At 39.7% G+C, this 25,477-nt stretch overlaps 2 protein-coding genes across 7 annotated transcripts in view; one reads left to right on the plus strand and one right to left on the minus strand.

Moving 5' to 3' along the window:
• Positions 1 to 881: 881 nt before the first annotated feature.
• alg11 (ALG11 alpha-1,2-mannosyltransferase) lies at positions 882 to 9,002 on the minus strand. Its single transcript, XM_003215270.3, has 4 exons — positions 8,894 to 9,002; positions 4,288 to 4,521; positions 2,594 to 3,519; positions 882 to 1,261 (listed from the first exon to the last, which is right to left on the minus strand). Exons 1-4 carry the CDS (start codon positions 8,995 to 8,997, stop codon positions 990 to 992), a joined length of 1,536 nt encoding a protein of 511 aa, XP_003215318.2. The 5' UTR covers positions 8,998 to 9,002; the 3' UTR covers positions 882 to 989.
• Positions 9,003 to 9,076: 74 nt separating this feature from the next.
• atp7b (ATPase copper transporting beta) overlaps positions 9,077 to 25,477 on the plus strand; it is a 43,521-nt gene continuing 27,120 nt past the window's right edge. For 2 of the 6 annotated variants that reach the window (XM_008115695.3, XM_008115737.3), the window contains exon 1: positions 23,574 to 24,217. In XM_008115695.3, coding sequence (XP_008113902.2) covers positions 23,990 to 24,217 — 228 coding nt within the window. In that variant the 5' untranslated portion in view covers positions 23,574 to 23,989. Of the gene's footprint in view, positions 9,336 to 10,058; positions 10,228 to 14,471; positions 14,665 to 16,956; positions 17,100 to 23,573; positions 24,218 to 25,477 lie in introns of those variants that run through there. The other 4 variants (XM_008115716.2, XM_008115724.2, XM_008115710.3 and 1 more) reach the window with 4 other exon arrangements.

A 25,477-nucleotide genomic window follows, 5' to 3' on the forward strand; every position in this document is an offset into this window, starting at 1 on the left:
CTGACACACAATGCATTTATATAGAAAATTTGTGTTCCTCACTTTTCTATTTAACAGTGGCTTTGTGTTATTTTTCACTCCAACTATTGTTTAAGTTCTGGAAAGACAATCAGTGTTAGATTTTTTGGAAATGGGACTAGACCAGTGAGTTTCTTCAGTGTGAAGATGTATACACTCATTCTATGCTACAAGTATTACTCAGCAAGCAGTGATCTGGCAGCAGAGCCATGATGTTCCCTAAAGCTGGAGCTCATTTCTACCTGAGTTATTTGTTTCAACTTCATACCCTTATGGATCTTCTGACAAATGGGCAATGGAGATGAATAACTTTTCAGTGATATCCCCAGAGTGCAGCAGATACAAGATTGTCCCAGATTCCTGGTTGTTATGTCTATGGTCATAAAAGTATACCATCACAGCAATTGTTTTTTGGATGGTGATGCCCTTAAGTTTTTCTCATTATCAAACATAGGTCCTGCTTACTTTAGACTGAAGGTGGGGCTTAAATTGCTGAATGATTTTCCACATTTCCCCTGCACACATAGAAGTTAAAGCTACGAGATGTGGCTTCAAGCTCTTTAAACTTCACTAAGCTTGCTCTAACTCAGGCATGGGCAAACTTTGGCCCTCCAGGTGTTTTGGACTTCAACTTCCACAATTTCCAACAGCCAGTAAGCTGGCTGAGATTTCTGGGAGTTGAAATCCAAAACACCTGGAAGGCCAAAGTTTGCCCATGGCTGAAAACTTAATATAAGAGCAAACAAATCTTTTGAGTGCAATCAGGTATTTATTAATGGGAACGTCTGCTGAGTCTGTTTTTCTTGTTTGATTTTTGTAAAATAAAAATATGAATTTGGTAGGAAATTCCATGTACAAGTATATCTCAGAATTGGAACTCTTTATTGTACAGAACAAATAAATTAGAAAAATATACAAGCATATTACCAAATTAACTCAAGTATGTCCAGATATCATGTATATAAAAGGCATTATTTGAATAATTGTTCCACAGATAATAGGAATGTTTCCTCAAATTCCTGATCAGCAAATCTCTTTACGGACTGGCGAGCATTTTGTCTGATCTCTAGCCTTTTTGCAGGAGACAACGAAAATATATGAATCATGGTGTCGGCATAATCATCTTCGTTTTCTGCTAGAAATCCAGTTATACTTCCTTCATAGGGCACCACAATGTCCAGCTTGGGGCCTCCAGAATTGTGAGCAAGGATAACTGTCCCAGCTGCCATACATTCAACAATTCCTGTAAGAAATATAAAACAAACTGTAAAACACGAGTAAATGTGTTTTATGGACCACCCTCTATTAATGAGGAGACGAATACAAACATCACTCTTACATTTATGGAAATTAGGAGGCATGCCGAGATCCAGTTGACAACTTCTGAAATATGTATTCCATTTTATCCCCGCTTTAGCTTGCTCTCTCATATACTGTGAAGAGGATTAAAGATACATCTGCTTCTCCCTCAGTACTTGTTCTAAACTTTTCTTGCTTTATTAAATTATTCAAATTACACCCAAATATAATTCAGGCAAAAGAGAAGCAGTATGTGACAGTACAGTCAAAAGGCTTGAAAGATGTCATCAGTAGGGGCTTTTTATTCTCTGGGATTGATATTTTGATACAGTTTAAGGGAAATTTAATCAGAGCCTGCACACCACAGCCAATTGAAGTCATCTGCAATTCCCTTTAGCTCAAGATGGGCAAAGTGCAATCCTGGAGCTGCATGTGACTCTCAAGGTTTGATTGCCTAGAGCTCCAAACTGTCCTTTTCTACTTAAAACACAGAAGGTGAAGGGCTTATCCAAGAAGCTTTCAGGAGTAGTAGGTGAGGTTTTAAATAGGTTGTATTCCCTCCAAACCACTTAACAGGAAATACACTTTTCAAAACCAGAAGTAGCAATTTGTAGGTGAACCTTGGAGGATTATGAGGCAAATATTATTCTCCCGACTTGCAAAAGTTGTCCACTCCACAATCCCTTGGGTGAAAGGAATCCAAGGGCAGTGACAAGCAGATGGACAAGCACCTACACCACAAGTGATAACATGTGCATTTTGCTTACCCCTTCACCCTTACAGCAAACCAGCACTAATTGTGAAAATTCAGCAATGGATTAGATAAATACAATACAGCATTAACTAATCACTCTAGCAGTTCGGTAGGAGCCCCCGGTGGCACAATGGGTTAAACACTTGTGCCGTCAGACTGCTGACTTGAAGATTGCCAGTTCAAATCCAACCCAGGCACAGAGGAGCACCCTCTGTCAGCTGCAGCTCCATGCGGGGACATGAGAGAAGCCTCCCACAAGGATGGTAAAACATTAAACATCCAGGCATCCCCTGGGCAACGTCCTTGCAGACGGCCAATTTTCTCACACCAGAAGCGACTTGCAGTTTCTCAAGTTGCTCCTGACATGAAAAAAAAAAAGTTCAATGGCATTTTGGGAACTGCACATGCAGAATGGATCTCCACTGCTATCCCTCAATTTTAAAATTAGAATAAATGAAACAAAAACCAAACATCAACCTCCACAGAGCACATAGCCACAAAGTTACATGCAACAATATTTACCAATCCCAAAGTGTTCATTCCACATGGTGTGAAGCCCAATGGTAGCTTCTGCCAGATTCTTCTTTAGTTCTTCAAATGAAATGTTTACTTTGAATTCCACTCTATTTTCAATGCCTAGCTCTTGACAGAGTTTTTTAAGTCCATTTACACGTTGGTCATCTTCGTAGTTACGGCAGCCCCCAATCAGAATGAGTTTTGGCTGTGGCTGCTGACCTGCAGTCTTTGCCAGAAAGTTAGCAAAAGCTCTGATTTGTAGAGGATGGTCTTTCTCTGGCCTAAACTGACTTACAGAAACAATGGTTTGCTCTAAAGTGTTATTTTCTTCACGTAAAGGAATATCCAGGAATGTCTGAACATCACAAGGAGGATACACAATGCTTGTGCGATCGCTGCACCGCCAAAGGGACAGGATGTGATTGAGGGTCCATGAAGAATTAACCATGACAACATCACTGCAGGATCCCACAAACCCATATATGGAAGCAAAAATGTAGTAATATGCAAGTTTCAGCCTACTTAGTAGAGGGTTTCTTGTAATGATGGCTGCATTGTTAAAGCGAGCATTTTGATTCCTGACCACAGAAAGCATGTCTGTACTGATTGTGGGATAGTGAACGTAACAGCCTACCCGGCAACCTCCTAAATATTTAAAAAGAGGAACTGTAAAGGCATAGCCCATGGAATCAATATAAACATCAGGGATACACTTCATAAGAGCTTCCCAGCCAAGAAACAACGATCCTAAACTCTGACCCAACAGAGTAAAATGGGGGTAAAGAGACGCTTCCACCAAGTAGCGTCTTCTCAAGAATACAAACTTCACGGGTTGATTTAATCTGATGTTGAATCGTCTTTGTGCTCCTTCAAGGATACTGTCCGCTGTGGCAGTGTCGCCAGTATAGACAACATAGGAAACATCTTTGTACCTGGAAAATAAAATACAATTTTACTCTTCAGACCTTATCCTGGGGGGAAAAAAAACAAACCATGTGTAACTACTATATTTGCCTTTCAGTCCTTATGCTCATTTTTTAAATGGCTCTGTGAAATTCGGTTGTTATCATAATAATGTGGAAGATTGGATTAGTTAATTCCAATCTCCGCAAAAAGGAGATTGGAATTAAATGTGCCACGAAAAATACCTAAAGGTGGTTAAGGTATTTCCTAATGATCATGTTTTAAATATAAAGATTGACTTTGTCAAAACCTTTGTGACCTCTATTCAAGAATTTTAGATCCGTGTTTTTGATGTGTAATGCAACATATAAGTAATTAGCAAAAGGGAAAAAACTGTTCTCACACACCTAGCAATGACAACTTTAACAGTTTCTCCCAAAGATATTCTGAGATTTCTCTACTAAACCTGGAGAAGTCTTTTAGACTGACTATTTAACCCACTTCTTAAATAGTTAACTGACTCCATAGTAATCCCCTCTGCAAGAAGTCAGGCATTTGTGTAATAGGGACCTAAGAGCAGTCAATCTTCTCCTGTTACTGCTGCCACAACCTTTATTCCCACTATTTGTACTATAATAATAAAGATAATGAATTTCAGCTAATGGTTTTAGTTGTGGCGCGTCCTCTTTAGCCCAATTTGTCATTTCACTAAGACCTTCCCAGAGAGTGAAAATGTTAAGGTAAACATACATACAAATATACATGCATTACTATGCGAAAGTAAAATGTTTACTTACTTTTTCTGCAGGGCCCTTAGAGCACACCATAACACTCGCTCCCCTCCGCCACCTGCATTGCAATATGGATGAAAAAACGCAACCACAAGTGGCCTTTTCCCATCTTTCCCAGGTGGATTTAATTGCTTTTTTCTTTGTTGAAACCACTGCTGTAGACCACACAACATCATGAATAGACAGAAACAAAGCACCCCACTTAGGATTAATGCGGGGATCAGCAGTGAGTACAGCAATCTGAAATAAGAAGGACAAAGTTTGAGTACAGCAACAAATCTAAAAGCAAGAAACACAATAATGTTTTTAGGGGCCTTTGCCTGCAAATGGAGTGAAATAGAAATGACTGGGCAGCATGAATTACTATGCTGTTGAATCCTGGTAGTAGTAGTAGTAGTAGTAATAATAATAATAATAATAATAATAATAATAATAATAATAATAATAATAATCTTTATTTATACCCCACCACCATCTCCCCACGGGGACTCAGGGCAGCTCACATGGGGCAAGGCCCGACTAGCACAATTTACAAAAACAACAGCATAAATACATTGAACAATATACAATAGAAATAAAAATAAAACACAGTAAGACAATAAAACAAGAGTTAATACAACAATAATAATATCAATCAACCACCAAGTGCAGTTCAGTAAACCAGGGTTCCCCTTTTTTGCAAATTAGTCCATAGAATCATCGACATATTTTTGTCACCATGAGTAGTGGCAAACACACTCAAGTGGTATAAGGAACATATTAACTCCTAAGCCCATCTAAACAACATTAGTCGATTCAATCAATGTAACATGAATGCAGAATGAGTTTCAAATTAGTAGCCAATATCTGAAATGACAAAAATTCCACTTTATAGTCATACTTTCCTATTCTGCTCACCAAACCTCTTAGAACTCAAAATAAATCAACTCTGTTTCTTCAGACATAGTTGTAAACAATACCCATATTTCCCACATAGTGGTTAGAAAAATACACAACAGGTTGCCTTTGGTTTCTAGATGTTTTGATCGGGTCAGGGCAAGTTACTCTTATCTGACTTAAGGCTGACCTTGGGATATACACTATTTCCTAATGCCCTGTGCAGGCTTTGTGTAACTGCAGAGTTAAACTGAAAAGCAAAAGTCTGGAATTTGTCTCTTGATACCATACCAGGCTTTGCAATCACTGATGAATAATCTTCCTGCAATAAAATATTAGCACATTCAAAGATTAGACACCCCAACCCCTCACAAGAAGGAATAGAAGCAACCTGGGTTACAGGTTAACTAGAAGGGTTTGATGGGGACAATATAAGGTCATCCAAATGACATTTCCCTGGACTCCCCAAATTTCTAGTAGCAGAGAGCAAGACAGTAAAAAATGTTCATACCTAGAGGACTTCTATCTGCTGTATTACATTCCCTTAGTTGCTTTACTTAATCACTTCATTTGGATGCCCAAATGCTCAGTTTTATATTATAGCAATTGTAGAAATTTGGAACTAAAAAAAAATAGGGGAGACAGGAGTCTAATTTTGATAGCCTTCATTTTGCCCTCTATTCAGAGCTATATTTCTGAGAATCAGTCCTGGTGACAACTACATATTGCAGTTGGCTATCAAGACTAACCAAAATGTATAAATCTCCACACATTTATACATATAGGAAATTAGAGGCTTCCAATATGCAAGAAATATGTTCCATGTGCACATGGAAAAGCTCATATCTCAGTGGCTAGGTAAAGTATTATAACTGTTATTTATATACTTTTTTTTCCTGAGCATAGGAAATTACATTTAATTAATTTTTAAACAAATATAATAAAATTTCCCAAGATACACAAGTTAAAAACCAATTAAGCTACCATAAAGTTAAAATCGGTTAAAAACATAACACCAATAAATAGGAACAACAAATAAAAGTCCAGCACATTATACAAGGTCTGTTTCTCTTATTTTTGAAGGCTAGAAAACACTCCTATATGAAACTCTGGCATACTGCCACCAGCTGAAGACAGCAACGCTAAAGCACAAAGGAAAGCATTCTGGTTTGTTATTAGGCACATTTCTCGGTTAATCTAGGACAGTGTGAAGAAATTAACTTTTATGAAAATCTAAACACTCAATAAATAAGAGTGCCTGAGTCTGAAACCACACACACACATTTGCAGGTCAAAGTATCAGGCAATATATAAATACTATAAATAGAGTAACCACAGCCAAGTTGACTGACCAGACTGGGACACTAGTCCATTATTAGGATGTGATCTAAGGCCATTGCTTCCAATGAGCAGGAGCATTCTGTCAATTCAGTTGTATAGAGTTCAACCAGACAAAGAAATCTTGCCTAGCAGAGACAGAGGAAAGAAAAATAAGAAAAAAGATGATACAAAGGATAGCTTTGATACACCTTAAATCCACTATGTGGTTATACATGGCTCCATGGATTATCCCACTCCCATTAACTTTTAGGAAAGAAAGGAAACAACCTCAAATTTGCTTGCCCCCCCCTTTTTTTTACATGAATGATTTTTTTAATCAGATGGGCAAGTTAATTGGAGAAACAGCCAACATTCCACATTGCCCTGATGTAAAAAGAAATCAGGACATGGTTGTCCAGATGCCCAAGTTTGGTCCCTTCTACACTGCCATATAATCCAGATTATCAAAGCAGACAATCCACATTATCTGATTTGAACAAGATTATCTGAGTCTACACTGCCATAGAACCCAGTTCAAATCAGATAATCTGAGTTTTATATGACACTGTAGAAGGGGCCTGATACACAGGACAAGAAGCTACTACTGGGCCAGAATAAGCAGGAATTGAATGGTTTCCAATTGGCAAGGGGATCAGGATTTCTTCTAAGCAAAATGCATTTTATCATCTCATCTGTTTAGCTTGTATACTAAAAATATCAAAGATGAAGCAGGGTTAGATTTGGAAGGAAGTGTGAAAATTGAGGAAGGAACACCAACAATTTCAGATATGCATATGAGAAAACAGGGCTTACTAGAAAGGATAACAGTGCTTGGTAAAATAGAGAGCAATAGGAAAAGAGGAAGACCATACTGAAGATGGATGGACTCAAATCAAGGAAACCACAGCCCTAAGTTTGCAAGACTTCTCATTGATTTATGGGGTAAATCTAACCACTTCATCACATTCATTAAATTCTACTGAGCCACCCACTTAAGAAATGGCAACCTACTGTGTTCATCACATGACATAGGCTTCAAGTGTAAGGTAGAGGTATCTTGTTATTTGCTGCATAATATTTTAATAATTATTTTTAATGAATGTTACTGTTATTTATATAATTTATATCTAATGTCTGCTATGTTGGATTGTTTTTTGGGGAGATGGTTGTTTGTTTTGATTCTAATTTATAAATTGGATTTGGAATTGAATGTTTGTCATCTTTTGTTGTGAATCCACCTGAATCCCCTCAGAGAGAGAGGATGGAATATAAATAAAGTTATTATTATTGTCATTTCGAAAGCGTTGCAAAAGGTAACTCTAATGTGATGGCAAATCAACTGAGAACTCCTAAATAAAACGGATAGTTTGCTAGTGATTTTGTGTGTGTCATGAGTTTAATGAACTTTTCCCATGTGTTTATGATCAAACCAATTAGGAAATGACATTTATAACCCTGGACAACAATCATAGCCCAGGAGAGGATGTGTTTGTTTTCACACAAAAAACAGGGGAGAGAGCAGTGGCCAGGAACAACTCTCTAATGTGAAGGCAAATCAACTGAGAACTCCTGAGTAAAACGGATAGTTAGCTCCTGGACTATAATATTTGTTCCTGGGTTATGTCATTTCCTAATTGGTTCGATCATAAATACATGGGAAAGAGTTCATTAAACTCCTGACGCACACAAAAAAAATCACACACTAGCAAATTATCCGTTTTATTAAGGAGTTCTCAGTTGATTTGTCATCACATTAAGAGAGTTACCTTTTGCAATGCTTTCTAAATGACAACAATAAATATTTTTTGTATGTGTCAGGAATGACTTGAGAAACTGCAAGTCGCTTCTGGTGTGAAAGAATTGGCCATCTGCAAGGACGTTGTCCAGGGGACGACTAGATTTTTTTGGATGTTTTTACCATCCTTGAGGGAGGCTTCTCTCATGTCCCCACATGAAGCTGGAGTTGATAGAGGGAACTCATCCGCGCTCTCCTCGAATTGGATTCGAACCAGCAACCTTCAGGTCAGCAACCCAACCTTCAGGTCAGCAGTCCCGCCTGCACAAAGGGTTTAAACCACTGCGCCATCGGGGGCTCCTGCTAGTGTGGGAGGAGGTAGGGAAATCACCCATTTAATTTCAAAATGGGATATGCCAGAGGTGTATGGTAATTTACTTTTCCAAACACTTGATATGATCCGTGGGATGAAGTCTTAAATCGACTTGATGGGAGGTAAACCAGGGCAAAATCCTGGCCAAACACGGGAGTGCAGGGATGGGAGAGGGGAACAAAAGGTAGCTCCAGAAAGCAAACCAATAACTGCAGCCAAAAGGAAGCGCAAAGTTGTTGGAAGGAACTCCAGGACGCGGAAGGCAATGCCAGGCGGAGGGAGGGAGAGAGGCAGGGGAACCGACGCACCTGAGTAGCGCCGCCACCGAAAAGGCCGCCATCTTCCCGCACCGGAAGTCATCTGCACCGGAAGTTGTTATTCCCACACTGCCTCCCCTCCCCCCCTCACACATAAACACGGACGGAATACGCCTTCTCCGTGTTCTTAGAGTTATTTTCTTGCAGCGCTAAAGGACCCAGCCACAGCCTGGCAGCAAATAGAGCTCACATCATGGAGCTGGGGAGCACATTAATAGAGAAGTCTATTAACAGTGGCTTTCAAGAGCTTCTAACATGATGTTCGAGGGCCCCTCTAACCTTTCCTAGTTCTAGGGTTACACCCTCTACGTCACTCCAGCAAGCGTTGTATCTGTATGGCTTCTGGGCGGATCATAGAGTGGTTCCAGCCGTCGCAGGAGCGTCCGGAGGAAGGCCAGCCAATGGGTGGCCAGCGTTGATAGCCATTAAGCCAGTAAGTGACAGGAGCTAAGGTTCAAAGTCTAGAGGAGGAGGGGAAGTGGCAGTGACAAGAAATGGGCCACTTTTAAGAGCCAAAGGCCCGTTTTAGGGCCTTTCCACACAGCCATCTAACCCAGAATATCAAGGCAGGTTATCCACAATATCTGCTTTGAACTGGGTTATCGGAGTCCACACTGCCATATAATCCAGTTAATATGGGGATTTTATACAACTGAATGAAAGGGGCCAAAGTTAATTAGGGGCCCTTCCAGACAGGCCCTGTATCCCAGGATCTGATCCCAGGTTTTCTGCTTTAAACTGGATATAAGTCTGCACTGTTAGATAATCTGGGATAAACAGAAAAACTGGGATAAGATCCTGGGATATAGGGCCTGTCTGGGGGCTCTTCCACACAGCCATATAACCCAGAATATCAAAGCAGAAAATCTCACAAGATCTGCTTTGAGCTGAGTATCTCTTTACTCAGAATCCCAAATCCTCCAAAATTGTTTGTGTGGATGGCTGAGATAGTGACACCTTTGCTGCCTGATGGCTTAGGGCCCTTCCACACAGCCATATAACCCAGGATATCAAGGCAGATCACCCACAATATCTGCTTTGAACTGGGTTATCTGAGTCCACACTGCCATATAACCCAGTTCAATGTGGATTTTATACAGCTGTGTGGAAGGGACCTTAGTGGAGTGTTTTGAAAGTTAACAGTCTGCTTTTTCAGGTGCTGTTGAGTGGGCCCAGGCTGTTTCTAAGGTATGGACAAGCCTCTCCTAGGATTTCCTTGGCAAGATTAAGCCGGTCTTCCTCTGAGGCTGAGAGAGTGTGACTTGCCCAAGGCCAGCCAACGGGTTCCCACAACCCACTTGCTTCATCTTGAACTACTAAAGAAGGTAAAAGCCCAAACCTTCAGCTCAGGTTATATTTTTCAGTTGTGTTTGTACATAGATACCAGACATATATTTACATAGAGGCACACACTTATGTAAAAGCTAGTGCGATCTAGTGGTTAGAGCAGGCATGGGAAAACTTTGGCCCTCCAAGTGTTTTGGACTTCAACGCCCACAATTCCTAACAGCCAGTTGGAGGGCTGAAGTTTGCCCATGCTTTGGTTAGAGCACTGGACTGACCCTGAAGACTTAGGACCCTTCCACACAGTCATATAACTTCAGAAGAACTCTTCACAATATCCTTTAAAGTAAATATTGTTTGTGTTGTATACGTTTAAGCTAATTTATTGGACATAAAATACTTTGTAGTTTTTAACACATTTGTATTGACTGTGTCTATATAAGCTTGGTATATTTTAAAATAGTCTGTCCTAGGTTAATTTCTTAATGATAACTGAAAGAAAAAATTAATAAAAAGATTGGTGTTTCCTATGTCTGAATACTTTAATATTTTGCTTTAATATCCTTTTTTATTTATATGCAGTATTTCAATATAAACTGTACATTATGGGTGGTGTGATTGTTTAGTAAATACAGTAATTCATATGCTATTTATTTATCTATCATATACAATGATCAACTTTGAAAGGTCTTTTCCTAAAACAATGGGAAAAGGAAGGCATAGATGAAAGCAGAATTAAATAAGGGGAAAATATTAGACTTATTTAATTTCACATACTGTAGCATACTTGCAGTAGAATAAGAATTGTTGTAAAGATCTCTTGAGAAAGATTAATTTTGAGGAGTGACTTGACATAAGGAGCAGCCAGAAATGACAGAAAGATTGTACAAATAAGTACAAGCAAGAGGCAAATCTATAGAGAATTTTGAAGGGATTCCTACAGTCCTGAGAGGCTGAACAGTAGCTCTACTTTGCCAGAATTTCCTCATCTGCTGTTTTGTGGTGTCAGTGGGAAAGGACACACTCATACTTGTAGAGGGGAAATGAAAAAAAAATAGCAAAATAAATCCTTGTTTAGCTATTCTAAAGGCCCCTTCTACACAGCCATATAAAATCCAGATTATTTGCTTTGAACTGGATTATATGGCAGTGTAGACTCATATAATTATCAAAGCAGATAATCCAGTGTAGAAGGGGCCTAATTTAAAGCCTTTTCTCTATTTGATATTTCCTTCAGTGGTTGAGCTACAAGTTTAATCTCATTTCACCACAGTACTGTGTAGGAACAAAAATATATCTTGTTATCGAAGTGTGACATCCAAAGTCACTCAAACAATAGGGCTTCCCCTTCCCATCCCATATTTCAGATCAGATTTCAGGACGAACACAGAACAAATTCATTTTGTCACAGTATCCATTCCATTGGTAGATGGACATAGTTGACAAACCATTTCTCTTAAGTATATTTCTGTACAAATATATTGTTTTCAGTTTTTCATTGTTGTAAAGGTTCTTTGCATGGGAGCCCCCGGTGGTGCAGCGAATTAATCTGCTGAGCTGCTAAACCTACTGACTGAAAGGTCATTAGTTTGAATGTGGGGAGCGGAGTGAACTCCTGCTGTTAGCTCCAACTTCTGCCAACCTAGCAGTTTGAAAACATGCAAATGTGAGTAGATCAATAGGTACCATTCCGGTGGGAAGGTAACGGCATTCCATGCAGTCATGCTGGCCACATGGCCTTGGAGGTGTCTACGGACAATGCTGGCTCTTCGGCTTAGAAATGGAGATGAGCACCAACCCCCAGCGTCAGACACGTTTTAGGGGAAAACCTTTACCTAAGATTCTTTGCATTTTGTATTTTTACAGTAATTGTGATTTCAAATTTGCTGGCTGGTTTAACATATTATGTGATCCTCTTTCGCTGTAAAAGTTGAGAGTTCAGTTTTCTTCCTGTTTCAGTGTAACTATTTTTGGAGTAAAATGTTTTACTGTAATTCTTCTTGTATTTTTAAAAGTTGCAATAAAAACAAACATTGACTAAAAGCAATTATTGTCAAAGCATGCTACATTCAGATTTGAGTAATGATGGCAAATATGACAAACATGGGGTGTGGAAGTGAAATGATGACTGCTGCGTCATGGTAATGCTTTATTTGAAAACGGATGTCTTATGTTGACTTAACTACCTGTCAGGTGCCAGATGATGTGCAGCAGAACTATACAAAACTATAGCATAGTACAAATGGAAAGAGGAAAACCTTGGTGGAGTTGGTCTGGCAGCAACACCATATGGACACTGCCAGTTATGAAAATTATGTGGACTTCTGCTTGCTGTTGGAAAGCGGCTACCATCAGTCCTAGCAAACACAATCAATGATGAAGGATGCTGGGACCAGTAATCCAACAACTGTTTTTCATCCTTCCTAGTTATTTTTCTGAGAGCTCAAAGAATAACAAAACTCTTTATGCCCTAGATTTGGCATACAGTTTTCAGGATGGAGTTGTACTTAATAGGCAGCACCTTAGGATTGGCTTTTAGATAAGTAAAGTGTTTGGGATAAGTGGTGTTCCCTTAAGCTTTGCAAAGCTCTGTGTGGAAATTAAACTGATTATTACCCTACCCCAACATACCCTTCTGCTTTTCTCCACTTTCTGTAGGATTTATCTGTTTGACTTGCCATCACACAGTATAAACTTGTTTCCCCCACTGTCTCTCCCCCATTTTTAAAATACTCTTTGTAATCTCAGGAGTTCAATTTACAGCCTGAAAAATGCACAACAACATATATAGAGCGATTATTCTTACATTGCAAAATTGAGAACAGGAGGGAGGGAGCAATGAAGCTTTAGCTTTCTTATATGTTTCTCTCTGCTAGCCTTTTGATAGGCAAAACAAAAGCCTGACAACACAGCAGGAGTTAGAGAGACAATTGAGAAAATAGTAGGTAAGAGATTAAAAGGACTTTTACAAGAAGAGAGATAACACAGGAAGAGGCAGGGGATGTTGAAAGAGGGAGCTCAGAGACAAGTGCAGGATTTGCATGTTTTGCTATGTTTTTCTCCTGAATGTTTTGAATATCTTTGAATGTTTGCTATACCTCCTCAGCCCCAAAATGGTAATGGCGGAAGAAAGGAATCAATATTTCCCATCTCGGCTCCTCCCTCCATAGTTACATCATCATTATGTAACTTATTTACAAACGGGTGAAGGGGAATTTCCATAATATGTTAAATTGGGCATTTTTACACGTCTCTATGCAGAGAATTGAGGAAGAAGCTGCATGCCAACCAGCTTAGGAATCATCAGGAAAACCCACACTTTAGAAGCGACAAGATATCTCTACTACACATTTGAAGCTTGCGTTGTGTGAAGGGCACCGTCGGTTGCAGTTTCTTAAGTGTGTAAAATGCTGGTTTTATTACATGTGATGAAGTCCCTAAGTTGGTTTAGCAATTACATAAGCAGGGAAGAGCAAACCATGAGTCAATAGGTTGTCTGATCCAGTATGCAGCATTCTCACAATAAGCCAGAATTCTCTAGAGCAATGCTTTACTGTTCTGTGTGAATGTGGCTACAGATTTTGAGGATTCTGAAATCATAGAGACATGAGCTTCTCTGGGTGGATAAAAGAACATGTAAAATGGCAGACAACTGCCGGAGAGCCTGAGGATCAGTGAAATCTGTGGGAGGCAATAGCAGGGTATGCCTACACATCAGTATAGTGCTCAGCATGCAGCTAAATTTGCTGCATGTTGCTTTTTGCTTTTTGAACTCCCCTCGCCTTCAAATATTTTGTGGGTTCAAACTGTGGGTGGGGGATCTGTGGATACAGAGGACTGACTGCACTATTTTGCCAGATTTTCACCCTTTGTTTTGCTTTAAAAACTTTAGAAAGGGAATAAAATATTTTACACGTCCACTGACTTGTTTACACATGCTTATTGGTTCTTAGTTGACTGGTTTTAATGGCTATTGGTGCTAGTACTTCTTCCAACTGGAGTTAGTCCAGGAGGAAAAGAACTTACTCTCACATTAGTTCTAAAGCAAAAGAAAGTACAGCAAATGTATTTGTTTGAAACATCAGGAATCTAATGTTTCTCTTCATATGTTCAATGTGTTGGTTGGTCAAAGGACAGATGTAGGGAAACAAACTGGGAACTTGAGTGAGGCTGCTTATGTAGAGCAAAGAAAACATGCCGTTTAGTCTCTCGTGCTTCCTGGACAAAATGTATGCAGCCAATTTCATGCAATAAAGCTTTTCATAAGCAGAAATTAGATTAATTGGGCACAAGTACATTCCTATGACTGTCATGTGGCCTTTAATTCCTGGTTGCGTGGTCATTGCCTTTTGGCTTTTGGTCATGGTATGCACAAAGCACTTCTGGCAACGCTGGAACTATAGGAGGATGAAAACTTAGCTCCCAGAATGCATAGAATTGTACTGGACAAAAGAAGCTTCAGATTATTAACGTACACAGTAAGTGTAAATATTTATAGACTGCAATGGGTAGATATCTTCTAAAGTACACAGAGGATATATTTCCTGGTATATTGAATAAGATGTGTTTACAATCCTGTGTGTGTGTTTTACAGTCTCTTAAAAAGCTAGTGGGATTTATTTCTTAGTAAATAAGCAAAAGGTTTGGATTGTAAATTTTGGTTAAGAAGATAATGGAGGTATGGCACTAGTGTTGAAAAATGGTCAGTGTATTGAGGTTTATGGCTACAGATACAACATTTAAAAACCAAGGGAACAGATATTTCCTTATGTAGAAAATGTCATGAAATATATCTTTTAAATAGGTTCCTTATTAGACTGGGCAAAGAGAACAGAAAGAAAATGTGACCAATTTGCATTGTTTACTCAGTTGTATTCTGCCTTTGAGAGTCATCCTTGTATAGTAGTTTGAGCACTGGACTATAAGTCTAGAGACTAGGAGCATTATATTATAAATTTGGATCCCTGCTTCGCCATGAACACCCACTGGATGATTGATCTTGGGTGAGTCACACATTCTCAGCCCCAGAAAACCCCAGAATAGATTTGGCACACAATATAAAGAACAATGACAACTTCCATCTTTCCTCCAAAAGCTGCCGTCAGTACTGATGGAATTTTACAACTTGTCCATTCTTGCAATGACCTTGTGAAGCAGTTTAGGTTGCAACACATAGTATTACCCACTCAAAGTAAATTCCTAAACTTCATGGCTAAATAAGATATGAACCCAGGTCTCCTTAATGACACATTATTGCCGAGTGTGTAAATACCTCACTGATATCTCTTAAATGTGTTCTTGTACAATAAAGTGGTTGTGACATTGGATATTAAGAAGGGGCAGAGTGCGGTTCTCCTCTGCAAGCATAGATACATGAATGATTGCAGATGGAATTTGCTAGGATGAGGCATGATGGCCAAGACGGTGGCAAATGTTCTGGTCCAGGGCATTTTTTCTGGTCTTGGTCATTTCTGCATGTGTTTTCCTATAAATACATTCTGTCCTCTTTCTACAAATTTGTGAGTTGAAGATTTGCATGACTTTTTTTTGTCTGTCAAAAGCCAAGGTTCTGTCAATGCCAGCAGAGCATAAGGCTCCAATGGCCTGCTTTTGCAAGTGATGTACTGTCAGTGTGATGTACTATCTTGAGTGTTGGACTGCTACTCTGGTGAATCAACTCTCTGCTGGGTCATGGACCCCCCCCCCCCGTTTACGTATCACTCCAAGTGCTGTACTGTAAAGGAAGAACTTTTGATCCAGCCTGTTTCAGAAGACGTTATATTGTGCATACAAACACATTTGGAGATCATGAGCAAAGGCCATTCGTTTGCTGAAGTAAAATGTTGATTTATGGAGTAAACAAAGAGGAAACAGTTTACATAATCCTCTAATTCAAGAACAAAGGCATACAATTTTGCTGTGAAGCAGCTTCAATTACTTGAATACTATGGCATTGTACGTTGGTGCATGCAGTGTTCTTCCTATTAGGGGTTATTGTGTGTTTTCCGGGCAGTATGGCCATGTTCCAGAAGTATTCTCTCCTGACGTTTCTCCCACATCTATGGCAGGCATCCTCAGAGGTTGTGAGGTATATGGAGAAACTAAGCAAGGAAGGTTTATATATCTGTGGAAGATCCTGGGTGGGGAGAAAGAACTCTTTATTGGAGGCCAGTGTGAATATTGTAATTAATCACCTCAATTAGCATTAAATGGCCTTCCCAGCTTCTTTCTATTATTTTTCTCTGTTTAGAAGCATTTAAATAAATTCCTTAAACTAAGTTCTCACACACGCTATCCATATATTCAGTTCCACCATGCATTATCCTGAACTGATTCGGATCTCCTTAGCATCACACTTAACCATGATAATCTGCACAGCCACACCATCTCCACCCCAGAACCCATCTTGGGACAAAAGAGAGTGTCTTACCATGGATCAGTCTTACCATGAGAGAATGACTGACAGGGCAGGAGGAACATGCACAGACTTCGCTTTCCCATATTAAACCCACAAAGTTTTCTTAGGTAGGGAATAATTTGATGTGCCAGCAGTACCTGTTCAAATACTAATCAGGGCTGACCCTCCTTTGCTTCCAGTATTAAACATGATCCTCTGCTTTCCGGGTATTTCTGACAACCCTCCTAATTCAAACATGCCATGTTGTCAACCATAGAAATGCATGAAAAAATGTATGTGTACACACAGTCCTTTATCTGCTGCAGCAACTTTGGTCTTTGAGTTAAAATGAAGAAGCGGCTATCTAAGTCCAGAACAGGGGACAGATGGGGGTTGTGGCAGAGAGATAAGGCAGCTGAAAAGTGGAGTAGAGGTGACCAGAGGCAGCAAAGCGGAGTCATGAGTGGAGCAAACTGGCTGTGTAGTTCTCAGGAAAAACAGTCTGCTGAGTTGTGGGTGAGTGAGACAATAGCACATGTCTCTGGCTGGAGTCTTGTATGTGCCCTTATCTTGGAGAAAGTCATATCAAGCTCTGTGTTGCTGAGGCTGAGGGACGCTCTATCATTTGGAGCTTGGGAGCAAGACTGACTGCTCCTTCACTAGTATTGAGAGGGAATAGTGCTTGCCAGGGTTTCATGTACTAACTTGTCTTCCCCTTAATCTCTCTCTCAGATACATACTGATTCCAACCCAACTCTTATAGACATATTTATTTTAAAAAGCAAGATTTTCCTAAAACTGCACTGATTTTTTGAAAATTGCATTAAAACATGAAAGAAGCACTTTCACTGTGAAAATGGTTATACATTGTGTGTTCCAATGGCTTCAGATTCAAGGTGGGTGTGATTTTATTTGCTCGTATGGGTCTGACCTAAGAGTGTGGCTCTTCAACGATTGGACTGAAAATCCTGATATGTGTCACTATTAGCTGTGCTGTTTGAGGAATTGAATGCAAACAACAACTAAAAGTCTACAGTTTGTCTACTCTTTTCTTTAAGTAGAGTTCCCATACTGTACTTGGCAAAGTTTGCTGTTGAATTATGATCCCAGTCTAAACTTCCTGCCAGGAGAGTGTCTACGCACCCAGTGGGAAAGTTTGTTTGCTGGTAGGAGTTTCAACATGTGTACATAGAATGAACTCTATTCTACAGGGGAAAAATCTGTCCTAGAGTAACTTGAATTTGTACTGAGTAACACAGACTCGGTGTTGCTGTCTCCTAAACCTTAGACCAGGATGCCAACTAAAGTGCAATTTACTTACACATTCTTGAAAGCGAAGATGTTAATTCCATCGTAATTGTCCTCCCAGTACAGAAGTTCCAAGTTTCAAGATCACACACAAATAGCATTTGCCCATGGTCACCAAGATCTATGGGAGTATATTGCAGAACATTTTGAACAATCTGTTTGCATATGCACATGTATCCAAGTGCCTTCAAATCATCTGTTGATTTATGGTGACCACATGAATTTTATAGGGTTTTCTTAGGCAAGGAATATTCAGAGGTGGTTTTGTCATTTCATTTCCCTAAAATATAGCGTACAGCACCTGGTATTCATGGATGATCTCTCATCCAAATACCCACCAGGACTGACTCTGTTTACCTTCCAAATTCAGATGGGAACAGGTGCCTACAAGGTATTTAAGTTTCTTATAAAAGTCTATTTTATATACTGACCCACAGAATTTATTTGATTTAACTCCCTTATTGCTTAGGTTTAGCCATAGTCCTGGGAGGATTTAAGAGTCATCCATTGTTCGCTTATTCGGCCTTCATTTTCTAAAGTGGGGGAAGTGGATGTTGGTTCTTCCTCCAGATGTTTTGGATTCATTTCCCAAAACTCCCATCCAATGTGGTCAAAGATAAGGGATTATTGAATTTTTGGTCCCAAAGCACCAAGCAGTGCAAAATTTTCACGCAGCTGTAAAAAACTGCTGTGTTTTTGTTGGTTGCTTTTTGACCTGAAATGTCATTTTGTGATCCACTAAACCACAGGTGCAGATGTGTAAGCCTTTATAGACATGCTTACCCTGCAACTCCCATTTCCCCTTTTGCAAACGACGGAATTGCAGTCTAGGAACATTGTAGTCCAAGAACACCCAGAGATTCCCAATCAATCAATGGTAAAATGGCAAGAGCTAAATGAATATCACAACTGTAAAACTAGAATATGGACTAATATTCTCTCTCTCTCTCTCTCTCTTTCTCATTCTCTCTCTCTCTCTCGCACACACACACATAACACAGAGCACACTTCTCCCCTAGACTTGGATTTTGTTCCTTACATTTTCTTGTATATGGCATTCATTGATCTTGCAAAGGCATTTGATACAGTGAATCACAGTGCTCTCTGGCCCCTCCTCCAAAAAATTGGATGCCCTGACAAAATCCTGTGGGTCCTCCACGATGAGATGATGGCAACAGTCTTGGAAAGCAGTGGCTCCTAAAGAGACCAATTTAAGGTGGAATCAGGTGTCAAATAGAGATGTGTTATTGCCCCTACCTTATTATCCATCTTCATTGCTATGATACTTCATCTTATTGATGGGAAGCTTCCCACCGGAGTGGAAATAATCTGTTGGACAGATGGCAAGCTATTTACACCCAGCAGACTGAAAGCCAAAACCAAGGTCACAACAACATCTGTTACAGAACTCCAATATGCCAATGATAACATAATCTGTGTGTATTCAGAAGAAGACCTACAAGCAACTCTAAACACCTTTGCAGAAGCATACGAGAAGCTCGGTCTCTCACTGAACATCAAGAAAACCAAAGTGCTCTTCCAGCAGTCAGCTAATCCCTCTGCAATGCCAGAAATACAGCTTAATGGTATAATGTTAGAAAATGTTGACCAGTTCTGCTACCTTGGCAGCCGTCTCTCCACAAAAGTCAACATTGACATTGAAATACAACACCACCTGAGCTCTGTGAGTGCAGCATTTTTCCGAATGAAGCAGAGAGTGTTTGAGGATTGGGACATCTACAGGGATACAATGGTGCTTGTTTATAAAGCTATTGTCTTGCCAATCCTGTTATGTGCCTGCGAAACGTGGACTGCCTACAGACGTCACACTCAACTCCTGGAACAATTCATTCAGCGTTGCCTCTGAAAAATCCTGCAAATCTCTTGGGAAGACAGGCAGACAAATGTCAGTGTGCTGGAAGAAGTAAAGACCACCAGCATTGAAGTGATGCTCCTACTCCACTGGACTGGCCATGTTGTCTCCCGTCTCCCAAAGCAGTTACTGTGCTCCCAACTCAAGAACGGAAAACAGAATGTTGATGGACAGAAAAAGAAATTTAAAGATGGGCTTAAAGCTATCTTAAAAACTGTGGCATAGACACCAAGAACTTGGAAGACCTGGCCCTTGAGCACTTTAGCTGGAGGTCAGTTGTAACCAGCAGTGTAGTTGAATTCGAAGAGACACAAATGGAGGGTGAAAGGAAGAAACGTGCCAAGGGGAAGGCGCATCAAGCCAACCCTGACCAGGACTACCTTCCACCTGGAAACTGATATCCTCACTGTGGAATAACATGCAGGTAAAGAATAGGGTTCCACAGTCACCTACGTATCCATTGCTCTTGGTAGGCCATCATACTCAGACAACGAGGGATCGCCTAAGGAAAGGATTCAAGGCAGATTATGATAGCAATAACAATCATAATTAATAATTAGCATTAATGGCCCTAACACCTCCCAACAAAGGATTCCCACAGGCAGGAAGAAGCCAGGCCTTGAAGCTGGCAAGGCCATTAATGCTAATCAAGGTGATTAATTACAACATTCAGACTGGCCTCAAACAGACAGGAGTTCCTTCTCCTACCCTGGACCTTCCACAGATATATAAACCTCCCTTGTTTAGTTTCCAATATACCTCACAACCTCTGAGGATGACTGCCATAGATGCGGGCAAAATGTCAGGATAGAATGCTTCTGGAACATGGCCATACAGCCTGGAAAACTCACAACAACCCAGTGATTCCAGCCATGAAAGCCTTCGACAACACATTGTCATTTTTGTTAAGAGATAATCCTTGTTGGGGTTTGTAAAAGACACCATGATGTGATGAGTTAACTGGAAAAGTATGTGGCAGCAGCTGATTGGCTGAGCCTGTGAAGAGCTAGCAATCTGATTGACTACTTTCTATGCTATGCTGCTGAAGGAACCAGTTTGTGCAGCTTTTACCTCAGAGTGAGCGAAAGAAACAGTCAGGAGAGAAGATGGCTGCTGACTCTCTAAAGCAGGGGTCTCCAAACTTTTAAAGCAGAGGGCCGGTCCACAATCCTTCAGACTGTGGAGGGGCCAAATTATCATTTGGGGAAAAAAACCAACAAATTCCTATGCACACTGCACATGTCTTTTTTGTAGCGAGCCTAAGTCTAAAATTATTTATTTATTCATTTACTACATTTATTTATTACATTTATATCCTGCCCTTCTCACCCCAAAGGGGACTCAGAGCAGCTGTATGCACATACAATATATTATATTATTAGCATAGCACCATATTAGCATTATATATTACTATATTGAACTATACCACTATACTGTAATATTATATGTAATATATATCATATAATTAATATCATTACATGGTATTATTAGTATATTGTATAACATATTATTATAATATTATATGTATATACAATATATTATATTATTTAAAATGTTATAAAAATATTATATTATAAAACTGAGGGCGGGGGCCAGGTAAATGACCTTGGAGGGCCGCATCCGGCCCCCGGGCCTTAGTTTGGGGCCCCTGCTCTAAAGCCTTGTCATTTCTAAGGCATTGAGACATATTTAAGGACTATTTAAAAAGACTATTTATTCCCTCTATTTTCTGTGAGCAATCAGACAGACTGTTGTATATATTAATGCTTTGTTTGGTCTGTTGAAGTTAAGTAAAGTTCCCGTTACTTCTTTCACAAATCTGAGTGGCCCATTATTACACTGCAGGGTGACTTTAGGTTCAGAAGCAGACGTAAAGCTTCCATATAATACCATCTACAATTTGCAACATTCCTTTATGGAAAAAAGCATGACCTAGCTGCAATTTTCATATATACTCCCTGATTTCCTTTTAAATGCCTATATTGCATTAGCAGTTATACTGGCTGGCGGATTCTTGGAAATTTAGGACATGCTGTATTCTAGAAGCTGGAATTAAAAATGGTAACTTTTCTTTACTTTGCAATAACGTTATCCCTTAATAAAAGATCAAAAGGTGTTGTATTTGTGCTACAATTCTCTTCCCACCCCAAATCTGCTATGATGTAAACAGAAACTGAGCATATATTCACCAGGTAACTGACACAAACGTAAGTACATTGATCTGGATACAATTTTTCTTTTCTTTTTGGTGTTCTTGTTATCTGCCATTGGGTTAGGATCAGGAGGACACACCTTGTCAGCTTTGATATAGCTGATATGGAATTAGGGGTTTTCGGAAACGCAACTATATTTGTAGTTGACATGACACCATTTAGTATGATGATATCTGAAGCTCGGGGAAATACTCCAAACTGGATGAATGAATAAGAATAATGGCAGATGAGGTTTGATGTAATCAAATATACAGTTCTGAGTTGCGGGTGGGGGTAATAAACCTGCTAGACAGGTCTAGCGTAGGTACTTCCTTTGTTAGGAGAAATAGCCAAGTACAGGTGATATATTACTGTGGAAAATATTCAGCTGTGTTGTCATCATGTTTAGTCTGTATTTTTGTAAATAAACACAAATCCAGTAATCTTTCACAGGAAGCCAATGTGGATAAGCACTGCCTGCCAGGGAATGCCTTACATCTTGATGAATTGGGATGTAAGACATTAACTGGAGAATGGGGACAAGCATAGCAATGCAGTGATCACCTTGAAAATGGCTAGAACCATACAAAAAAGAGACCACAAGGGAATAATCTGTTCTAAAGTAGGAATGAAGGGTCATTGAATTGATGACACAGTGAAAAGGGCCACTTCGACAATCTGAGTGACTGCTGGCAGTGATCCCATTAGTGAAATACATATTCAAGAGTTTAGTGAAGACCAGCCAAATCACTTTGGATGGGCAGCAAGACTGTGCCAGCTTGGCAAAGTAAATTAACATATATTAAGCAGAAATACCATTCTATGGTAAGTGGGATAAATGGCCTTAATTCAGGATTTGGGGTCCTAGGGTTGCCAGATCAAAAGTTGGCTTTTGTACCTGTAACAATTGTATAGAAGAGGGAAATTTCAGCTGACATTGCTTATCATGCAGCCAGGCAACAAAACGCGTCTACTGGAATATACACAAGTATATTAAAAAGTATAGATAAAGGTAAAGGTTTCCCCTGACGTTAAGTCCAGTCATGTCTGACTCTGGGGGTTGGTGCTCATCTCCATTTCTAAGCCGAAAAGCTGGCGTTGTCCATAGACACCTCCAAGATCATGTGGCTGGCATGACTGCATGGAGCACCGTTATCTTCCCGCCGGAGCGGTACCTATTGATCTACTAACATTGGCATGTTTTCGAACGGCTAGGTTGGCAGAAGCTGGAGCTAACAGCAGGCGCTCACTCCGCTCCCGGGATTTGAACCTGCGACCTTTTGGTCTGCAAGTTCAGCGGCTCAGTGCTTTAACACACTTCGCCACTAGGGCTCCATTAAAAAGTATAGGCATCCTGATTTTCCATCTGACGATCCACTTTGGGTTCAGATGACTCCTGAAGTAGGAATGGCTAATGCAAAGGAAGACAAAGGAAAACATGCTTAAAATAGTTGAGCTGGACAGGTAATTGTGTTTATAAAGTGACTTCACCTGATGAGCTAATACTGCAGCCAATTCCCTCTGGCTTTTAGTGTCTGTCCTTCTCAGTTTCTGCAGCCTGTTAGACCTTAAAAGAGCTACACAGCATGCATAATGCCCTCCGCATGCTTAAGTAATGTGTGCTTCTAAACAAGTATAATTAAATTACAATTTGTAAATCAGATCCTTCTGCTTTGAGCATGCATGCGATTGAAGCAGGGTGAAAGCTTGCCTGCTGAAGTTAATTATACACTGAGGTTGCTTCATGCAGGCCATATTTGACAAGTTTGTGAAAGGCAGCCGTGACTGAGGACACCGAAGAGCTGTGTGCAAAGATTAAAGGAGTTAGATGGGGTTTCTCATTGAGTACAAGGCTAACAATTGGTGGGAAATACCTAAACCTGTTTGCAAACATAGCCAACTGCTAGAGGAGGAGGTAGGGAGGAGTCTGTTCAACTATACGAACCATACAGCTTTCTCTAGGCTGGAGTAGAAATCGTCGCAGGCTGTGCCAACTCAGGAGCCCCCTTTTTAAAGAAACTGGCACCATAAGGATGGAAAATAAAAAAGAGAGGCCTGCAAGAAAAAGCCAGTCCTTACTGGCAACATCTCAACATAAAAATATTACTCTGGTGCATTTCTCTGAAGAATTGCCTTCTAGAAAGCTATTCAGGTTGGAAGATGGTGAATATGATAGCCTGAGAACAAATGGTTTATTTCAGAAAGAGAAGGAAATTTCTGATAATGTCTTGCCAGAAGGACCGGACATCAGCGTCGGACAGGTCAGTTTAAATGGGATAGAGGAATACACGTTAAACGTTTTGACACATTCATCCTCTGCTCTTCGTTTGGGTCTTGGTGAGTGGGAGGATTGGAGCCTATATGTTTTTACTTGGAAATGGGCCCCATTGAACTCAATGGTATTTCCTTCTGAGATGGTGCATGGAAAAAATACAGCAGTGTCTCTGGAAACAGAGAAAATGGAAATACTCGTTACCAGTTTGTGAGATTCCTTATACTGTGAAGATCTATAACATCTTGTTCCTGTCCTAGAAAATAAAACACCAGTTTCCATTTTTAAACATCAAAAGCGTCAATATAGTCTAAGTGACTTGCTTTGATAGCTAATATCTGGTATCGATTTATGAGCAGTGTGAAAATGGTGACTTATGACAATCCCATGAATTTCATAACATTTTCTTGTCAGTGAATGAATACGCAGAAGAGGTTTTGCTAGTTCAGTAGGAGAGTGGGAAATCAGTTATTGCTTGGAAAGCCAAACAATCATAGGTAAACCTGTTAGTGGAAATTGATAGTTACTAATAGTTCTTAATAATACAACAGGTTGCACAGTTGCTTCTTGTCTGTAGGTTTATGGATAAATTAAACATATTTGGGGGTTCATATACTGTAGAAGAGTTCTTTCATAAGTTTCTTTTTGTTTATCAAATAAATATAGATATTTTCTGTATAAATTGGCTTAAAGAAACTTGAAACTCGTTTTAGCTTTAATGACAGAATCTGAATAAGATAATTTAGCAAAATACTGCTACCACCACATCCAATCTGGAAGACTCTGAAACTCTACTTTTAATTTTGAAAAACAGGGTTTTAATTATGTTAATTAGTACAGGAGAACCCTGAAAGTTGTCTTATAAATTATTTCCTGATTTTCAAGGGTTTGGAAAGCACTGAGGGGAGGGGAGGTCATGGCTTGCAAAACAGTCTTATGGGCACATGTGGCTGCAAAATCATATTTTCCCACACTTTTTGCTTTTTGCTAAGATACATCTAGTTGCTGAAATTCTGAAAAGCATATTGTTATTTTGTCTTGTAGCACAACAGTTCCTGCCCATTTCTTTTTTAAACATTTAAACCCAACATCAAAACCTCTTAAAATGAGAAAAAAAGCGGGTTGGAGAATTCATTTAGAAACAAGGTGGAGAAGGCAATAACATTTTTTTCAAAGGCCTATTAAGGTATATGTTAATAAAATAATGAGCATAGTTGATCCTTTTGGACCACTAAAGAACTGTGTACCA

This window comes from Anolis carolinensis, chromosome 1 (assembly GCF_035594765.1).
Source record: "Anolis carolinensis isolate JA03-04 chromosome 1, rAnoCar3.1.pri, whole genome shotgun sequence".
Classification (NCBI taxonomy): domain Eukaryota; kingdom Metazoa; phylum Chordata; class Lepidosauria; order Squamata; family Dactyloidae; genus Anolis; species Anolis carolinensis.